Genomic DNA, 18,408 nt, shown 5'->3' with positions numbered 1-18,408 from the left:
GGCTTCTTCAAAAACCAAATTTAGGAAAACAGAAGAAATTAGTGCTTAGTTTTCCAGAGAACTCATGGCCCCCTCAAGGAAGAAATCCAGCCAACAGGACAGCGAGCAGGTTCCCCGGCCATCACTTCAGGGTCGCCTGATGGGAACCGTGGCCGTGGGATGGGAACCATGGCCATGGGGTGGGAACCATGGCCGTGGGATGGGAACCGTGGCCGTGGGATGGGAACTGTGGCCGTGGGATGGGAACCGTGGCCGTGGGATGGGAACCGTAGCCGTGGTGAGGCTCACTGGGTCGTGCCCCCACCTGGAAACTCAGGAATGGGACGGATTCCACTTCCTTATTTTATTTTATTTTATTTTTTTTAGACAGAGTCTCATTCTGTCGCCCAGGCTGGAGTGCAGTGGCTGGATCTCAGCTCACTGCAAACTCCACCTCTCGGGTTCACGCCATTCTCCTGCCTCGGCCTCCCGAGTAGCTGGGACTACAGGCGCCGCCACCACACCCGGCTAGTTTTTTGTTTTTGTTTTTTTTTTTTTTGTATTTTTTTAGTAGAGACGGGGTTTCACTGTGTTAGCCAGGATGGTCTCGATCTCCTGACCTCGTGATCTGCCCATCTCAGCCTCCCAAAGTGCCGGGATTACAGGCTTGAGCCACCACACCCGGCCCCACTTTCAAAAGATGACATAGAATGAATGAGTATTTAGGAATTACTTTAGGGCTAAAAAACCACATACAGGAATCAGATCCCTGAGCCCTCAGAAAATCAGTAGGGAGAGGAAGAACAGTAATTCATGTTTAAATCACAATTCCAGGTGAAATGAATGCGGCCCTACCTGTCGGCACCTGCACGGTTGCCACAGGAATGGTGGAGGGCTCTTGCGTTTGGATTTGAGGGGCTTAGAGGCCATCTCTGAAGAACTTTTCGGAGGAACAGGCATGGGCCCGAGTCTCTCTTGTTTCAGCCGGTGTTTTCCGTTCATGTGGGAAACGCAGTGTCATGAGGTTGGAAACTCTGAGGACGAGATGCCTTCCCAGTTGCCAGGCTCAGTTTCTAAGTCTGCTGGGTTTGGGAGCAGTTGGTTGATAGAATTTCTTCTGGAAGACAGGGTGTGGGGGCACCCAGGCCCTTCCTGCAGAAGCGCCCCTGCCCTGTGTGGCCCTGGGCACAGACCCCGGCTTCCTCCACGGAGGCTCCTGCGCCCGTCTTGCCGCCGCATGGAAGTGCCCTGTTTCTGGCCAGGCGGGGAGTGGTCGCTGGCGAGGCCTGGCGTGGGCCCGCGGCGTCGGTCAGGGTGCTCTGGGCCAGCCCCGCTGATTCGATTTAGAGCTAACGAGAGCTCACCAACAGCAATTACAGGCACCTAATGTCCTTCCTGCCGCGCCGCTCCGTGGCACCCGCTCGCTCTGATGAATAGCTCATTAGACACAGTGCTGCAGTAGCCTCCACAAGATTAATAATTGGATAATCAATACAGAAATTCAATCTTGGAGTGTGTTTTTTCACTCCGGGGTCAATATGTCGTAAAGATTACAGGGCCCGACTCTGCCTCCCTCTCCCTCCTTGTCTCCCCTCTGGGAGTGTGGCCAGCACCTTGCCTTGCCACACGGTGGCTCACTGTGTGTTGTCTCCGCACCTCCGTGACTTTTCTGTTCTTTGCAGAGCGAACAGCAGGTTCTGCCGGGGGTCAGTGCTGCTAACACAGACAGCGGTGACTACGCAGTGGTTTCCGTTAAGCCAGGGGAGGGCGGCATAGGTAACAGCTGTGAGGGCACCAGGGCCATGGCACAGTGGAGGCCCTGGGGAGAAGCTACACTGTGCCCAGGAGGTACGTAGTCCCCGGGGCAGCCCTGGGGAGAAGCCTCGCCGTGCCCACGATGTACAGAGCGTCCGGGGCGGCCCTGGGGAGAAGCCTCGCCGTGCCCAGATGTACGTAGCCTGGGCCGTGGAGGGGTAGAGGGCCAGCTCAAGAGGTACTGTGCCTCCTGCCGGGACACATCTGTGCCCTGAGCTCCTGAGGCGGGCAGGGCCTGGATTTGCCTCCCGGAGGTGCTCGCCTGGCTGCAGCACGGGGAGCTGCCTGTGTTTGAGGCTCCCCGTTTGAGGCTGTCAGTGGGGGGCCGGCCGGTGAGGCACTGAGGTGGCCCGAGGAGAGCTTTCGAAGCTCAGGAGGTGCAGTAGAGCTGGGAGAGGCAGATGGACTTGCTGTGGGTCTAGGACCCACCTAGGAAGTTGGCAGGATTCGGGGCTTCTGAGGGAGGCCAGGAGCAGAGGCCACCCGGGGCAGAGGACAGCACGGACCTGGGGAGAGCAGGACGCTGTGTGCTGGCTCAGGAGCCCAGTGGATGGGACGCAGCAGAGATGTCCGCAGCCATCCCAGGATGCACAGGTGGTAGGAGCAGGCACGGGAGCCTGTCCGGCAATGGCGCCTTGTCTCCGGCCAAGCGACCCCGGCATGGCTGAGAGGGAGGCCCGGGAGGAGAAGGCCTCAGGGAGGACGGCTTGAGGAGACAGCAGCCTGGCCCCAGGACACTGGCGGGTGTTTAGACTTTGTTGAAATTGCGCTACAGGCACTGTCCTGGGAGGTAAAGAAACGGAAAAGGGTCTGACTGCAGCAAAATCCGGGCGCCACGTGGCACTGGGACTTCTCCCACCACGTGGAATTTAGACTAAGGCTTGGGGGTTTTATGAGAACAACAGCCACTCCGCCACACCCACACACCCCGAGCTTTTGCTTTGCTGTGAATTTTTCTAGACAGCCTCCCAAGGAGGAGAAGTGACCCTGGCTAGGAATTGGAGCCAGAGCAGCGTCTGTGGCTCCACGAGGTCAGAGCCTTGGCCGTTGTGTGGCTGTGGACTCACAGGTGTGGCAGGAGGAGATGCCTGCAGTCGGTGGGCCCCGTGTGCCTCCCGTTTGCTGAGCTGCGGTCTGTCCACCTGGATGCACCGTCGGTGTCCTCTGCTGCGCTCTGGGCTGTGGCTGCCATTTGAACAATGGGAGCTGCACACAGGAGCCACGTCTCATCCCACTCGAGCTCTCAGCCTCTCTGTATGTCAGGGAGGTCCTGAGGGCACCTTCTCCGTGTGCTGTGGGGAGGCACCCTGACGGCCACTGAGTCCACTGAAAGAAACAGCCTTCCTGTGTGAACGTGGGGTGCTGCCTGCAGGGGTGTCCTGACCGTGGGTCCACACCCCACCCACACCAAATCGCCTTCCGTACCCACCTGGCTCATGTGCCTGTAAGATGGGAGAGGGCCTGGCGGGAATTCTGCGTGAGACACAGGGAGTTGTATCTGCCATGTTTTTAAAGAGCACTTTAAAAACAGTATCACTTCCAAACCCTTGCAATAAAAAGGAGCACTGCCAGTATTTTAATTCCTCTCGATACCCGGAACCACCGCCAGGCTGTGTCAGCTCCCGTCGGCATAGAGCAGAGGATGCCAGGGGGTGGACTCGGGGTTCAGGGCACTGAGACCGCTGCAGAGATGCCGTTCCCGGCCCCTACCTGTAGGGTCTGCAGGGAGATGACCTGCTCCCTTTTCTGCTCTTCCACCTGCCTCCCACCCACCTTCCCAGATACCCACATCATCCGCCAGGGCTTCTGAGGACTCTGGGCTTTTCCCAAACCTCACAGAAAATGTCACTTTAAAAACTGGTACAGAAGCACCTCTTAAAGATTCAAATGATAATTCAAAAACATTGTGGTGGTGAGGGGCACGTGCTATCCCGCTGGCGGGGGTGTGGACATGTCTTTCATGGGCTAGAGAAGTACTGTTCAAGGCGAGTGTCCCTGAGGCATGGGGGCCATTTCCCCCGGGGCTTCTGGTCTCCTCCCTCTGACCCAGGGCTCCCCAGACGTTACTGGGGCTGCATCCGCTGGGGGTGTGTGGCCTGTGCGCTGCAGAGCTCCAGATGACACCCACAGTGGTCTGTGGACACTCGCCATAAGGGGAGGTGCATGGTGTGGTGAAGCCTGAGGGTACGCTGGCTGTGCCATGTATGTGTCCAGGTCCGGGACGGGCCACTGTGGAGCCCACGGGTCCTTCGTCTCACTGTGTGCTGAGCCTCTGTCCCTTCTCGGGGACGTGTCCCCACCTGAGCCGGCCGCTCACTGTGCTTCAGGCTCCTTCTGTGAAAGCCGTGCTGGTCTCCACGGTGAACGTGGACGTGCATGGGGCCCAGTGAGCGGAATGGCAGGTTCCTCCAGGCGCTGCCCAGGTTCAGCTGTGAGCTGCTCCAGGTGTGGCCGCAGGGATTGGCGTTCCCATCTAGTTGTCGTTGCTGAGATGTTTAAAAATCAAACCCTCGGCCAACACAGTGGCTCACACCTGTGATCCAAGCACTTTGGGTGGCCAGGGCGGGAGGATTGGTGAGCCAGGAGTTGGAGGCCACCCTGGGCAACATAGCAAGACCCCATTCTACAAAAATTTTAGAAATTAGTCCGGTGTAGTGGGTCACACTTGTACACACCTGTGGTCCCAGCTGCTTGAGAGACTGACGTGGGAGGATCACATGAGCCCAGGAGTTCCAGAGCAGCTTGGGCAACATGGTGAAATCCCATCTCGACAAAAAATGCAAAAATTAGCCTGGTGTGTTGGCGCTCAGAAGCCGCTCAGGAGGCAGAGGAGGGAGGACTGTAGGAACCTGGGAGATCACGGCTCCAGTGAGCTGTGATCGAACAGCTGCACCTCCGGCCAGTGACAGAATAAAAAAACCCGGACCTGTCTCCCCACCCCCACACCCCGACATGCCTCCGACGCATGTGTCTTTTTCAAATGGCCGTTTTCTTACATGGCCACAGTGCAACTTTCACACCTAACAAAATGGCTAATTCTCTGGTAAGAGGAAGATTTAGTTGAAAGACACATTTTAGGAAGGCAGGTCGGGGCTGGGCACAGTGGCTCATGCCTATAATCCTAGCACTTTGGGAGGCTGAGGCCAGAGGATCACTTGAGCCCAGGAGTTGGAGACCAGCTGGGGCAACATAGCAAGACCCTGTCTCTATAAAATTTAAAAACTAGCCAGACGTGGTGGCATGCGCCTGTGGTCCTAGCTACTTGAGAGGCTGAGGAGGGAGGATTGCTTGAACCTGGGAGGTCGAGGCTGCAGTGAGCTGAGATCATTCCACTGCACTCCAGCCTGGGCGACAGACAAAGCAAGACCCTGATTCTAAAAATAAATAAGAAGGCAGGCCAGGCACAGTGGCTCACGCCTGTAATCCCAGCACTTTGGGAGGCCGAGGGGGGCTCTATCACGAGGTCAGGAGTTCGAGACCAGTGTGGCCAACGTGGCGAAACCCCATCTCTACTAAAATACAAAAATTAGCTGGGTGTGGTGACAGGTTCCTGTGATCCCAGCTACTCAGAAGGCTGAGGCAGGAGAATCGCTTGAACCTGGGAGATTGCAGTGACCCGAGATCACGCCACTGCACTCCAGCCTGGGTGACACAGCAAGACTCCGTCTCAAAAAAAAAAAAAAAAAGGAAAAAAAGAAGGAAGGCAAGTTTCCCATCCCACAGGAGTGGTGGTCTCCAGCCGCCTCCTTTTGGAGTCCCTGGCCAACAGGATACCTGTGGTGGTGGTGGGCGGGCGGTGGTGGTGGATAGGGGCTCAGGTGGGGCAAGGCTCACACCCCTGCAGCCTGGCTGGGCACCAGGGGCGTGTTGGCTTCTGAGTTGCCGATGGAGCTTTTGACCTCCTGCTGCTACACACTTCACATGGTGACATTTTATCTAGACCCTCTCCGCCACCCTACAGAGAAGGAGGCTGCCTGGTCAGTGCTGGTTCACACCAAGTGCCCGTCTCCCCCGGAACAGGCAGGAGGAAGAATTGTATGTTTCTGTAGCAGAGGGACAGGAGGAAGCAGAACCTCACCAGGCCCAACCCGTCACTCTCCTCGGGGTCCATTCGTTTTATCTTCTTTAAAAGGAGCTTTAACACTTTTATTTTTTCAATTCTGTTAATTCTGTTTGGGAATTTTCATAATTCGGGGACATGTATTTCCTAGAACAAAGAAACCCTGGAAACTGCGGGTGGTGGTTTAATGATCCCAGTGAGTGACTGGAATGGCAGTTTGGCACAGATAAGACGGTGGACCAGATCCATGGAAACAGACGCCCGCGTGCTGTCACAGCGGGGGGCGGAAGGACAGCCTGTCGGAATCTCCCGGGCACGTGGTCCTGTACCTGAACCCGGAGTTTCCACGCGGTGTTTGCATTCGTGCAACATTCAGGCTAAATAAGGAAGCAGGCAGTTAAGGTAGGAAAATTATTCTGCCTTAGTGGCTGACGTCCTGAGTGGCGGTCCCGCTCCCCAGCGCCAGCTGCGTCCAGATGAGGGTCCTGTTTTATGAAAACCGTGACTTGTCACACCATCCCTCTGTTGTCCCGTCCTCACCTTCCAAAAATAGCAGGCCCTGTGGCCGTGGCTTATTGCGATGAAAAAGATAAAAATAAGTGAAGGCTGAAATAGGTCCCGGACTTGAGAACGTACTTTTTAATGAAACTTGAGCAGCTGTTATTTTCCACTGCTTTACAAAGCATCTTTGAAAAATGCAGAATCGTAAAGAAGGATTCTAGAGACGCCGCGACCCTGCCTTTTGAGAACGTGGTGGTTCCTCGGCTGTGGGGTGGCAGAATCGCCCTTGTTCTGGCCCCGTTTCTCAGCCAAGCGCCAGGCGCCTGGCAGGGGCAGGCAGTTTAGGGTGGACCAAGGAGGCCATGGTGGTGGCTACACATAGGAGGTTATGGAAAATCCAGATATTTGCTTGTGAAGGAGGAAACATTTATGGTAGACTTTCTAAGAGTTTACTTCTTCTCAAAAAATTAAACAACCCACATGAGAGGCAGCCTCTTCAGTTTCCTTGGTGCACACACCGAAGCCGGCTCTTTGCATCAGACACAATATACGTACAGTGGAACAAAAGCATTTTCTTCTTCGCTTCCTATTTTCTGATCTCTAATTTGTGGCTTTAACCATATTTTTATGTACTTAGCTCATATCTACTGTAATACCTTAAACGAGAGCCATATAAGTCTAAATGTGTATGTCAGATGGAAAAATTGAAAGCTGTGTATTCAGCAATTCATTGAAACCATAAAAGAGTTGGCAAATACATCTATCATGCCCCTTGTAATGAACGTCACAGCCTTGAAAATCCATATGTTCATTAAGGTTTTCAACCACCATCAAGTGGCATTCTTACTCCAGGAATTATTAGATATTGTCAGAACTGAGTACAGCAGACGTCATTGGGAGACATCTTAGAAGTTAGTTATTTAAGAATAGGATTTGGCCTGAGATATTTCTGTTTCTATCTGTGTCCTACCCAAATTATTACCCTCTTAGGTTACAAGACTAACTTTAGCTAAAGGTGTATTTTCTGGGAAGGTTAGCAAATACTTTTTATAATTATCTCTTAGTTATAGGAATCGAGGAGAATGTCTTTCCTGTTTTGTTTTGCTCTTTTTAAAAAGTTATTTTTGATGACTTGTCCTCTATGAAAAATATGCACTTTTCTGTCCCTCAGAGGAAAGTGGAATAAGCTGGGGACAATTGCGTTCCTGCTGCAGGTTTCATTACGCCGCGTCCAGTGGGACGGTGGGCCTTAGAAAGGAGCCTGCTGGACAGAAAGTGAGGCGGACGGGGACACTGCCACAGGAAGAGGTGATGGGAACATGCCCCCAGAGGGCGTGGGTGGCATCATGACAACCGTTTTTGTTTCCTGTATTGCTTTAGTGTAAAGGAAAATGACAGCTCTAAAGAAGGAGCAGTCCTGCAGGACGTTCTGATGTCTGAGAATTCTGAGGCCTGTGTCCTTGCCAAACTGTCCAGTTTGCTAAGCGGTCATAGATAAATACTGTTAGACTTTAATATTCGTAGCACAATTGGTGTCTTGATTGGAACTGATATAACCATTGAAAAAGAGGGAAGATGCTTTTAAATGTGTTTTATGCAATTAAGTTAGTTGGTACCTAGATGAACAAATACGCTTTTTAAAACTTGACATAAAAATCTTTTATGCAAGTTTTGGCCTTCATCTGTGCTACTTAAACTTTTTAAATGCAAGGATTAAACAATGTATTTGGGTTAGCATGGCTGAACCACATTGCTTATTCTTTAAACCCAAATCCAGTTCCTAAAAACAATTCTAGTGCTGCCTCTCCCGGCTCTTCATTGCCTGCAGCCTGAGGGCGTCGTCATCTGTACGGCACCCTAGTGCTCAGTGGGTCTCCAGCTGGCATGGTCACTACCGCTCCCAGATGGGCTCTGCCAGGGACAGGGACAGAGCAGACTGCATGGGCCTGGCGTGCAGGTGACCAGATAGAGGCAGCTCAGCTGTGTCCAAACAGCTTTTCCCATCACTTTCCCGGTCGACACTCATGGCAGCCGCTGCGTCCAGTGACAGACACAGTCAATTCTTTGAGTCAGAAAGGGAAGGACAACACTAATGTTCGCATGAACCCCAGAAACGTGAAGGAGGGGCACACGCGCACAGTAGGACATCTGGAAGCTGAGCGTGGCAGTGTAAAGGGCGATGGAGCCCCCGGGCCCAGCCTGTGTTGCACTGCCTGCTTCTGTTCTGATGGGCGGTAACTGAGGGTTCACCAGGAAGTGCCTGGCACCCCCGTCTTGCTCGTGAAAGAGGCAGATCCAAGCACCCGAGGGGGTGTCCTTGACAAACATTTCGCCACATCATTCAGCCATATAGAAAACAGACCTGGAAAAATCTCAGATTCCCCAAGGAGCCACTGCTCACTGCCCGGGGTGTGGCACACAGCAAGGCTGCTCCTGCCCCTGCTGCTCACCGTGGCGTGAGGATGGGCTGACCTGACCACCCAGTCCTGTCTTCAAAACAAGACTAAGGGTAGCAGCCAGCTCCAAGGAGAGCTGTGCTGGGTGCTCTGGGGGGTGTTAGGACCCCTGGCACCCAGTGTCCCTCAGCAGATGGCCGGTGATTCTGTAACAAGGCGGCCAGTGCCCACAGTGCAGGCAGGAGGCACCTTATCCCCGACTTGGGCTCTGATCCAGGAGGAAGTTGTTTCTCCGTGTGAGATGCGGAAGAGTCCACCCATCCACAGAGCAGAACGGGGTCTCAGTCAAACTTCTTCCCACAGATTAGCCCCCAGGATGTGCCCTGAGCCCTGCAGGACTGGGCAGAAGGCGAGGATGGGCCCTTCCAGGCCCCCTTTGGCTAAACCTTGTTCTACCAGAGCGTTCAGGTGCAAAGACCTCGCCTCAGGCCTCAGAGCCTCCAGCAGCTGGTGGTTGCTCCCAGATCTCCGAGCAGTGGTTTGAACAAGGCAGCAGCAAAGTGGGAGAATTTTAGTCTGAGAAGAGTCAGAAAATCCTTAGGAATTGCTGACTTCCAGGTTGTTTCATTACCATCTGAAAAACCCTCACAAGGCTCGGGCTCTCCTGGAAAACAGGAGATCAGGCTTTTTTTTTTTTTTCCTTTTCCTGAGACGGTCTTGCTCTGTTACCCAGGCTGGAGTGCAGTGGCACAATCTCAACTCACTGCAGCCTCGACCTCCTGGGTTCAAGCCATCCTCCTCCCTCAGCCTCCCAAGTAGCTGGGACCACAGGTGCACACCACCATGTCTGGCTCATTTTTACATTTGTTTGTAGAGATGGGGGTCTCACTACATTGCCCAGGCTGGTCTTGAACTTTTGGCCCTCAAGTGATCCTCCTGCCTTGGCCTCCCAAAGTGCTGGGATTACAGGTGTGAGCCACCACGCCCAGTCTTAGGTCAATTTTTAAAACAAACAACAGCAAGATTTTTTTTTACATTGTTTCTGCCATGTTTTAGGAATTGCTTTTCCTCCCAGGGCTTGTATGTTTAAAGTTTTACTCTCAGAACATGTAAGGGACGTCCTGCATTTCAGGATCCTGGGTCTCTGTCTGTGAAGGACTTTCCGTCTGTGAGTCTTTCCTCTTGCAGCTTAAAATGGGATTATTTTCACTTTATTCAGAGGCCCTGTTAGTCACAGCCAAACACAGACACGTATGCTATCGCAAAGGAGCCGGAAGTAGGACAGTTGGTGATAAAGTCCTGGATGGACGAGATAAATGGTGTTGGCAGAGCTCTGTTGTCCAGACAGCAAGAAACCGGCTGCCCCCAGGAAGCGAGGATGGAGGGCACACACCAGGAAAGGGGGGCGTTTTGACAGTCGGCAGGGCTGCCTTGGAAGTCAGATTTCAAATGGAATCAAGACTGGTAGAGTGAGGGTCTGCAGTGAGGAACTTGAGGGAACCCATCAGGCGAGAGCCTTCTCGATGCTCCTCCGGGCCCCTCACGAGAGGGGATCCCGCACCGCGCGGCCGGGAGCTCCGGACGAAGTGTCAGAGCTGGAGAGTCAGCAGGCCTCGCGTGGTGTTGCTGCCTCTGTGTATGCCTCCGAAGCGACTCGGTGCATCTCAGTGTTGATTTCAGAGCAGGGGAGATGCCGACGTGTCCCGGTGGCTCTCTCAGCATAGCGGAAGGCGAGCGGCAGCGTGACGTCCTCCTCCACTGGCCACCTGCCTCCCCCAACCCCACATAAAAAATGTTTAAGGCACATTTAAGCTAGTACCGGAGAAATGACTGAAAAATAAGTATAGCCAAGTAGCAGAAGACTGTGTGTGGGAGGGCGTCCACTGGTGTCTGTGTTTGTGTGTGTAAGGGGGGCGTCTGCTGATGTGTGTGTTGTGTGTATGTAGGGGGACATCTGCTGATTTGTGTATGGGGGGGTGTCTGCTGATTTTTGTGGGGGGTACATCCACTGATGTCTATGTCTGTGTGTTTTGTGTGGGGGACGTCTGCTGATGTGCTTGTTTTGTGTGTGGGGGGTGCGTCTACAGATGTCTGTGGGGGGGCATCTGCCGGTGTGTTTTGTGGGCGGGGGGGGGCATCTGCTGGTATGTGTGTGTGTTTTGTTTGTGTTAAAAGGCGCACACCGCAGGAAAGGAAAGTGGTAGTAAACACCCCCCACCCCCAGCCTTCCCTCACCTCAGACACACCAAGTTCCGGGCTCTGAGCACCCTGCAGGTGAAACAGGGAGGACCAGAGAGGGAAGGGACAGCGGGGCAGATATGGAGGAGAGAGGATGGGCATCTGGGGCCAGGAGCTGGCCGGGCAGGGTGGGAACCCTCCTGTCCCAGGGTCTGAGTCGCCCCCCCAGGCACCAGCCAGTAGGCCCATTCCAGCTTTCCATGACTTTCCTAGTAAGTACTGAAAGAACAAACGCACATCTAACACTGTGGCTTTGTCCAGTGGGGCCCCAGGCCACCATCTGAGAGGATCTGGGGGCAGGCGACTGTGCAGGGCCCAGCAGAGCCTGCGAGCTCAGACCCCAGTGAGGGTCAGCCCCGCCCTGTCAGCTCTGGGGTCCCAGGCGGCCATTCCCACTCTCTGAGCCTTCCGTGGTCCCATGGACAGAATGGGTGACTACAGTGCCTGCCTTTGCCCCTCCTGGGACTGTTGCCAGGAGCAGACAGGCAGGTGCCCGGAGGGCCAGGCAGGTGCCCCGAGGGCCAGGCAGGTACCTGGAGGGCCAGGCAGGTGTCCCGAGGGCCAGGCAGGGCTGCGTAACTGCTGGGGAAAAGGGTGGTTTGTTCATTCCTTAAAATGTAAGATCCTTAATTGCTTTCAGAAACCAAGCATTCAGAAACGCAGAAAAATGTTGCTTCCAAGCCAGGCAGAGAGGGGGCAAAATATATCAAACAACGTTCAGGCCCTCACAGCTCCGTTCTGGCTCTCATCGTTCTCAGCGTAGAGAAACGAAACTCCTGCGTGAAACTTAAGAGGTGAACTTTGGGTAACTCACTATAGGGTGAAGTTTAAATGTCAACTTTCTTTCAAAATGATGATCAAAAAGAAGAAACTGGTTATGTGAAGGTCGAATACTTGACTGAGAAAGGCATCTCGCCTACGGCTTGTTTACGCACAGCCAGTGAGAGCTTGTGTGGCCCCAGCAGGGGCACGGAGAAGATCCACAGGTGGGGCAGTGAGAGCCACGCCTGCCCGTGGACTTGGTAGTTTTTATATTTAAAAATATACTGATTTCCTCCTTCACTCCATTTCAGATGTGTATGGAGAGGTGGGTGTGAGTGTGGGTGTGTGCATATGGCCTCCAGGGAGGCACTCGGCCCGCAGCAAGGATTCAAAACGCCACACTCGAGTTTTAGGAAAAAACAATAGTTTCCACCTGAGGAGCATTTTAGAGAAAAATCTAATATAAGGGGGAAAAAACCTTCCTTATTAAATGAAATTGTGGTGTAACAGCTCACCACATCCTGTTGCGGGGACATCTGACGTTAAGCAAAGTGAGTTTCCTCTTTCAGGTTCTCCCACACGCCGTGAGGGTCACATGTTACCTGCAATTCAAAATGCGCCGTGAAGGGAAAAAACCCTGTGTGTCTGTGGAAAAGCTGAATAAGAAGATGGAAATTATCAGCCGAGAGCTGGTATGGGAAACCGTAGGTGTCATCAGCAACTATACCCAAGGAAGCCGCCCCCGGAATAGCAAGGGCAGAGCTGGGCAGCTGTGGCTGACCTCATGGGTCAGAAGTGCTCGTGGCGGGAGGGAGTGGGGGGGTCCCCTCCTGTCTTTCAGCCCAGCGCCAGCGAGCCACGTGGCCTCAGACCGACCCCCGGGATGGGCCCGTTGTCCACCTGTGAAAGGGGAAGCTGTGGCTTTCCTCAGGGTTGCAGCACAGGCCGCGTCTGCGGGGTGAGTGCAGCTCCACGCAGGGCTCTTCTCCGCGGTGTGGACGGTTGGGCAGCGCGGCCTCCTCTGCGGTTCGGTTGCTGTGCCATCCTCTGCTGAGTGGCATCGGGGTTGTCTCTCCCGCTCTCTGTCAGCTGCTGCTGTGGGGCGTCGGGAAGGCACTGGAGGGTGCCTGGGCTGTGTCCGATCCCAGCCGTGTGTCCCTGCAGTGTCTGAGACCTTGTGGGACACACTTGACCCGGCGCTGGGACAGGGTCGGCTGACACGCACCGCCAGCCCACAGAGTAGGGTGCAGGCTGCTGGCTCCTTAGGCCCCGACAGCTCTCACAAGGCCGGCCCTCCTCCCCTCCCCTCCCGAGGGCTCAGCAGCCGCAGACAGAGGCAGAGAGAGCAAAGGAGGCTGTGGTGGTCTCCGGCGGGAATCTGGGTGGCTAGGGGACACACCGAGGAACTTTCCCGCCCCCCACCAGGCTCTCCCACCAAGGCTCAGGTGCCCGTGGGCAGCAAGGGGAAGCCCCACTGCCACACCGCTTCCCCTTTCACCCCTCAGCAGACGTGCCCCTCCTGTGCCCGTGGAGAGCAAGACGGCTCTCGGCTGCCATGCAGGCGGCCTGTCCCACAAACACGATGGAGACCTGAGATGCCGTGTCCACGTTGTCACCGTCACTATCACCCATCATGTCCCCTCACTATTGCCCTCAGGCCTCCCCACGTTCCATCATTACTACCCCTCAGGCCTCTCTACATCCCACCATTATTACCCCTCAATCCTCCCCACGTCCCACCATTATTACCCCTCAATCCTCCCCCACGTCCCACCATTATTACCCCTCAATCCTCCCCACGTCCCACCATTATTACCCCTCAGGCCTCCCCACGTCCCACCATTATTACCCCTCAGGCCTCCCCACGTCCCACCATTATTACCCCTCAGGCCTCCCCACATCCCACCATTATTACCCCTCAATCCTCCCCACGTCCCACCATTACTACCCCTCAGGCCTCCCCACGTCCCACCATTATTACCCCTCAGTCCTCCCCACATCCCACCATTATTACCCTTGAGTCCTCCCCAAATCCCACCATTATGACCCCTCAGGCCTCCCCACGTCCCATCATGACTACCCCTCAGACCTCCCTTCTGTCCCCTTCATCATTGCCTCTCAGGCCTCCCTCCTGTCCCTGTCACTGTTACCCTTCATGACCCACCCACGGCTTCATTAGTTCCTTGTCGTGTCCCCGTCTTTCCCGTTTGTATCATTTAGGACTCTTTCGACCCCACAATCACTATTCTGACTGGAGTCCTTTCTTCTGGAGCTCCGCAGGCCGGGGCTGGGTGAGGACCTGAGCCTGGCCCTCTTCATGCATTGAGCAGCCGCCCTCCCACAGGTGGGGCCTGTTCTGAGCTCCCGGAATCCCCGCCGTGTCTCCCTCCTGAGCAGCTGGCTCCTCCTGCCTCCTTGCAGATGTCTTTTGTTGCAAGGCTGAACCAGTGCAATGGGAAGAGAGTTAACTGGTCTCAAATTCTGGGGCATCCCCGTCTCGTGCCACAGGTGCCGAGCACAGCAGGGCGTGGGGCTCCTGGGGGACGCTGCGCTCAGCAGCACGGTGGGCGCCAGGACGCTGAGGAACCAGCAGCCCAGGGCGTTTGGGTGGGGCCGTTCGACCTCTTAAGGAGCAGAGCCCTCTTCCTCTCTGCATTGTGCCGAGGCCCTGTGGCGCCGCCCGAGTGTCACGGAAAGTGCCTGTGGCATAGGAGCTGCCGCGCGTACTCCGGACAAGTCGGGTCCTGCATGCCCATCCAGGAGCACCTGGGCCCTGCTAGGGAATCCTCATTAGTGTTTGTGAAGAGTCACACGGAGGGCGGGAGCCCGGGCTCCTTCTGGTGCCTTCCACACCGGGGGCGGAGCCCTCTGCAGAGAGCCTGGCTCTGTGTCCTGTAGCTGAGCGCCAGGTCCCGTCCTGGGCAGGGGCCAGGTTCAGCGGGGCCTCTGAGCAGGGCTGGCGGGGAGCCCACGTGTGCCTGTGTCTTTATGGAGGCTGAGCTCCCACACAGGACGGAGTCGGGACCCTCTGTGGGCAGCGCGTCAGGAGGTGCTGCAGGTGGGGCTGGGCGTGTGGGGCACCTTCACTTGCCCGGTCTCTGGCCCCACAGCCCTTGGGCGAGCCGGCCTGGGGTGTGTGTTTGCAGCCAGGATTCCTCCTGGAGCTCAGTGCCAGTGCGTCCCTGTTATCAGTTTCCATGACACAGTTCCTGGTTCTCCATCTGTGTTTTGTTATTGTTATTCTTAAAAATAGTCAGGGGGGTTGTTGAAAGGGAATTTAGGGAAGTGAGTGGGGTGATGAAATGCACACCCACTAATTGCTCCAGGAAAAGCCGCCCTGAGACAGGCCGGGGCCTTTGCAGAAACACATGGGGCTTATCTGGGCTCTGGGAGCTCCAGCCCAGGGCAGAGGGAAGCCCGGGCAGTTCCGTGACGTCAGCGCACGCCCTGCCAGAACCTGGGAGGGAGATGGGACGTGGTGACAGTGCTGGGGGCACATTCCCTATCTCAGCGCCCATCAGGGCAGCCGCGGCAGGAGGTGGGTGGAGCGGGGATGCCGGCAGCTCACAAAAGGCCCTCGCAGTGCCGCTTGTTTCCTCTGCATCTGCCAGAAGTCACAGGTGACGGGGACATCACAGGTGTGTGGGGGACTCAGGGACACCGCCGTCCAGGTGACGGGAACATCACCGGTGTGTGGGGGACTCAGGGACACCGCCGTCCAGGTGACAGGGACATCACTGGTGTGTGGGGGACTCAGGGACACCGCCGTCCAAAGGGAAATAAAAATCAGGAAGAGCCTGAGAGGGAGGCTCAGGCAACACTGGTGCTGACCCCACGGAAGTGCTGGTGTGGACCCGCGGGTCGCTGGGTCTGTGGAGAGACACCCGTGGCATCTTCGCAGCTTCGCGGCCAGCACCTGGCACCTGCACTTTGGCCGTCAGAGACGTGCTGGCACCGTGCTACGGACGAGGGTGGGTTTCTGCTAGCAGAAACCTGGCGACCCCAGCTCTCTGCCGAGACAGCCAGGCGCTGGTTCACGACACTCATGGACCAGGGTGGGACCGAGGAGGAAATGCAGGTTCCTGGGGGGAACGCCTTGTCACAGGCGTGAGCGTCACTGACGAGAAGCAGGGCTGGGGGCGTTTCTTTGATGTTTATAGATACTTGCTGGAGAGGCGTGTTTGCCTAATACTTTCTCAATTTTTCTTTTCTTGCAGTAAATGAAATAATACGAAATGACCTCTCCAGCACGAGCACCCACTCCTAGTTGCCACATTGGAGCACTCGGTTCAGCGGGGCTGTGCTGACTTCAGCAGACAGAGACTTTTGAATAAATAAACTGAACACACAGCTGGTACCACTCGGAACCTCCAGTTGGCTGAATGCTAGGAGCTGAACATTAATACGTGCAACGACGTGGCTCTCCACCAAGAAGGAAAGCCCGGAAGAAGGGAGGCCACTGTGTCTCCTGGAGAAGTCATCTCACGACAACAGAAGGGAGGTGGCTGGGCTGAGACAGGAGACCCACCGTGCAGGGGCCTTTCATGGGAACGGCCCACATGCAGTCTGACCCCAAGCCCAGCCCTTCTCGCAGCCCTGGGGTTCAATACTGGAAGTGCCTTATTTAACTCGACAGGGCATCGTAGAACTGAGCATTGGATTTGCTACTGTAGGAGTATTTGTAGGAGCAGAAACTGTAAACACATTTCATTGTGAGGTTTTACCCTTTGTATGAACGAAGAGAACACTGGCAGGCTGCGGGAGGACCCTCATACGAGTCTCCTACGTTTGGAACGTTTTCTGGGCTGTCACGTACAACCTTGCTGCCTCACCCAGTGTGTTCTAGAATCTTCCAGTCTGTCATCTCAGCTCTTCTGTAACACGCTTCCCTCGTCTGTGCAGTCGAAACCGTAGGCCTGTTCATAGTCGCATGCTAGCATCTTTGTTTTTAATCTGGCTTCGAACATGGCACAAGTAAGTTGAATAGCACATCAATAGGTTACTGGACAAAAGCAGAAAAACCTGCTACAGGATAGACTGCATTTGCATGTGTGTACATATCTAGGCATCTATTTATGGATAAATAATAAAAGAGCCGATGCGTCCTCGCCCGGGAGGGCTTCCCTGTCAGCAATAACCGGCATTCGTTTTGGAACCTGCATCTGGGGCTCCGGGCGCTGCTCTTGCTGGCGTCCATCGCCGCCTCGGACGGCTGTGCATTTTCTCGTCGCGTGCAGTTCGAGGAGGACCCCAGAAAGCCAGGAGCTGTGATTCACAGTAGCTGTAGGTTACCAGACGGCAGCATTAGAAAGGGATTGTAAATAACATGCAACATGAGTGTAACATATTTGTTCAGTTATAAGATGATTGTTTCACAGAAGCCTTACCACTCTTTGCTTCATCTAAGAAAACCAATACCAAAAACGACGCTTTAATGAACGCTCAGCCCCGCGTAGTGTTTTCAGATGAGTTACGGTTAACAGATTGGTTCATGTAGGCTTTGCTGTGGCACTTTGTACAATTAACTGCTTATTACGTATGATTACTCGCAGTGATCTATTGTTCCATATAACCCAAAAGCATGGTTTATTCATTAAAACACGGTTGACCTGAACTCGTGCCTTAGGAATTAATGCCCCCTCATGGAACCTGCTTGAACTGCACCTGCGGGTGGAGGCTCCGGCTGTGAACGCCACTGATGGAGAAAGGGCTCCTGCAGGAGGAACGGCCTGTGACGTGCACTCCGCACGATCGCGTCTCGTGTCTCCCTCACAGAAAGAAACACCCTGAAGGCCATCCCGTCAGTCTGCACGCAACCGTGAAGACGTGTGGCCGCGTCCTGCCTGCAGCTGGGTACCCTGCACCCGGCATCCTGGGAGTCACATGCAGCCTTTCTCAGGGGACTGCCATCGAAAAGGAAACGTTTGATGTCTGTGTCAGCTGTAGTTAGGAAATAGATCCAATAAAGCCGTATTTTTTTTTGCTGGACAGGCATCTGCGCGTGGTTCATGACATGCGTGGAAGATTCCGCTTTGTTCTTGGTGTTTGCAGTTGGGTATAATTGGATCGTCTGTGAGACGAGCTTGTGTTGGGAAGGCTTGTAGACGCGGCCGTTCGCCGTTGGAAGGGCATCTTGCCAGTACAGCTCGTCCCTTTCTTCTATGTTTAGGTGAAAACCTGCTGTAGAAATTTGCGAGACGCCGGATAGTTCCCAGGCCCTGTAACTGAAGCGGCTCAGAAATGTTCATCCGGGCGAGGTGGAGAAGGAACTCCTGCTAGTGCCAAATGTTTTTGCTGAGAGGAATATCCTGGGTGAGGCTTTGGCCACACGCACAGTCACATGCCATTTGACAGTCCTCTGGCGAGGAAGCGTGTGTGTGGAAAGCCGCAGGTTCTCGCCGTCTCTCCCTGCTTCTTGAAGCTGCTCTTCCCCTTTTCCCCACCCAAGCTCCCTACTTCATGTTTGGGTGGGAAAATGTTACCTGGCCATGAGTTAAAATATGAAACTTGGAACTTTTACAGCAATTACTGTTCTCATGTTTCAGAAACATTTTTCATTTAGGACTTTACAAAATGCAAGAATTCCAATTTCTTTTGCTCAGAGGTGTTCAGGTTGAGTTAAAGGACTAGAGAAGTCATCACCACTTAAACAATTAG

The 18,408-nt window shown here is 54.6% G+C and overlaps 1 protein-coding gene across 1 annotated transcript in view; it reads left to right on the top strand.

Moving 5' to 3' along the window:
• NFATC1 (nuclear factor of activated T-cells, cytoplasmic, calcineurin-dependent 1) overlaps positions 1-17,739 on the top strand; it is a 160,828-nt gene extending 143,089 nt beyond the window's left edge. Inside the window, exon 14 of the mRNA XM_011975903.1 lies at positions 15,969-17,739. Coding sequence (XP_011831293.1) covers positions 15,969-16,018 — 50 coding nt within the window. The 3' untranslated portion in view covers positions 16,019-17,739. The remainder of the gene's footprint in view (positions 1-15,968) is intronic.
• Positions 17,740-18,408: the final 669 nt, after the last annotated feature.

Source organism: Mandrillus leucophaeus, unplaced genomic scaffold (assembly GCF_000951045.1).
Source record: "Mandrillus leucophaeus isolate KB7577 unplaced genomic scaffold, Mleu.le_1.0 Scaffold16, whole genome shotgun sequence".
Lineage (NCBI taxonomy): Eukaryota > Metazoa > Chordata > Mammalia > Primates > Cercopithecidae > Mandrillus > Mandrillus leucophaeus.
This window is presented reverse-complemented; position numbering and strand designations above follow the sequence as displayed.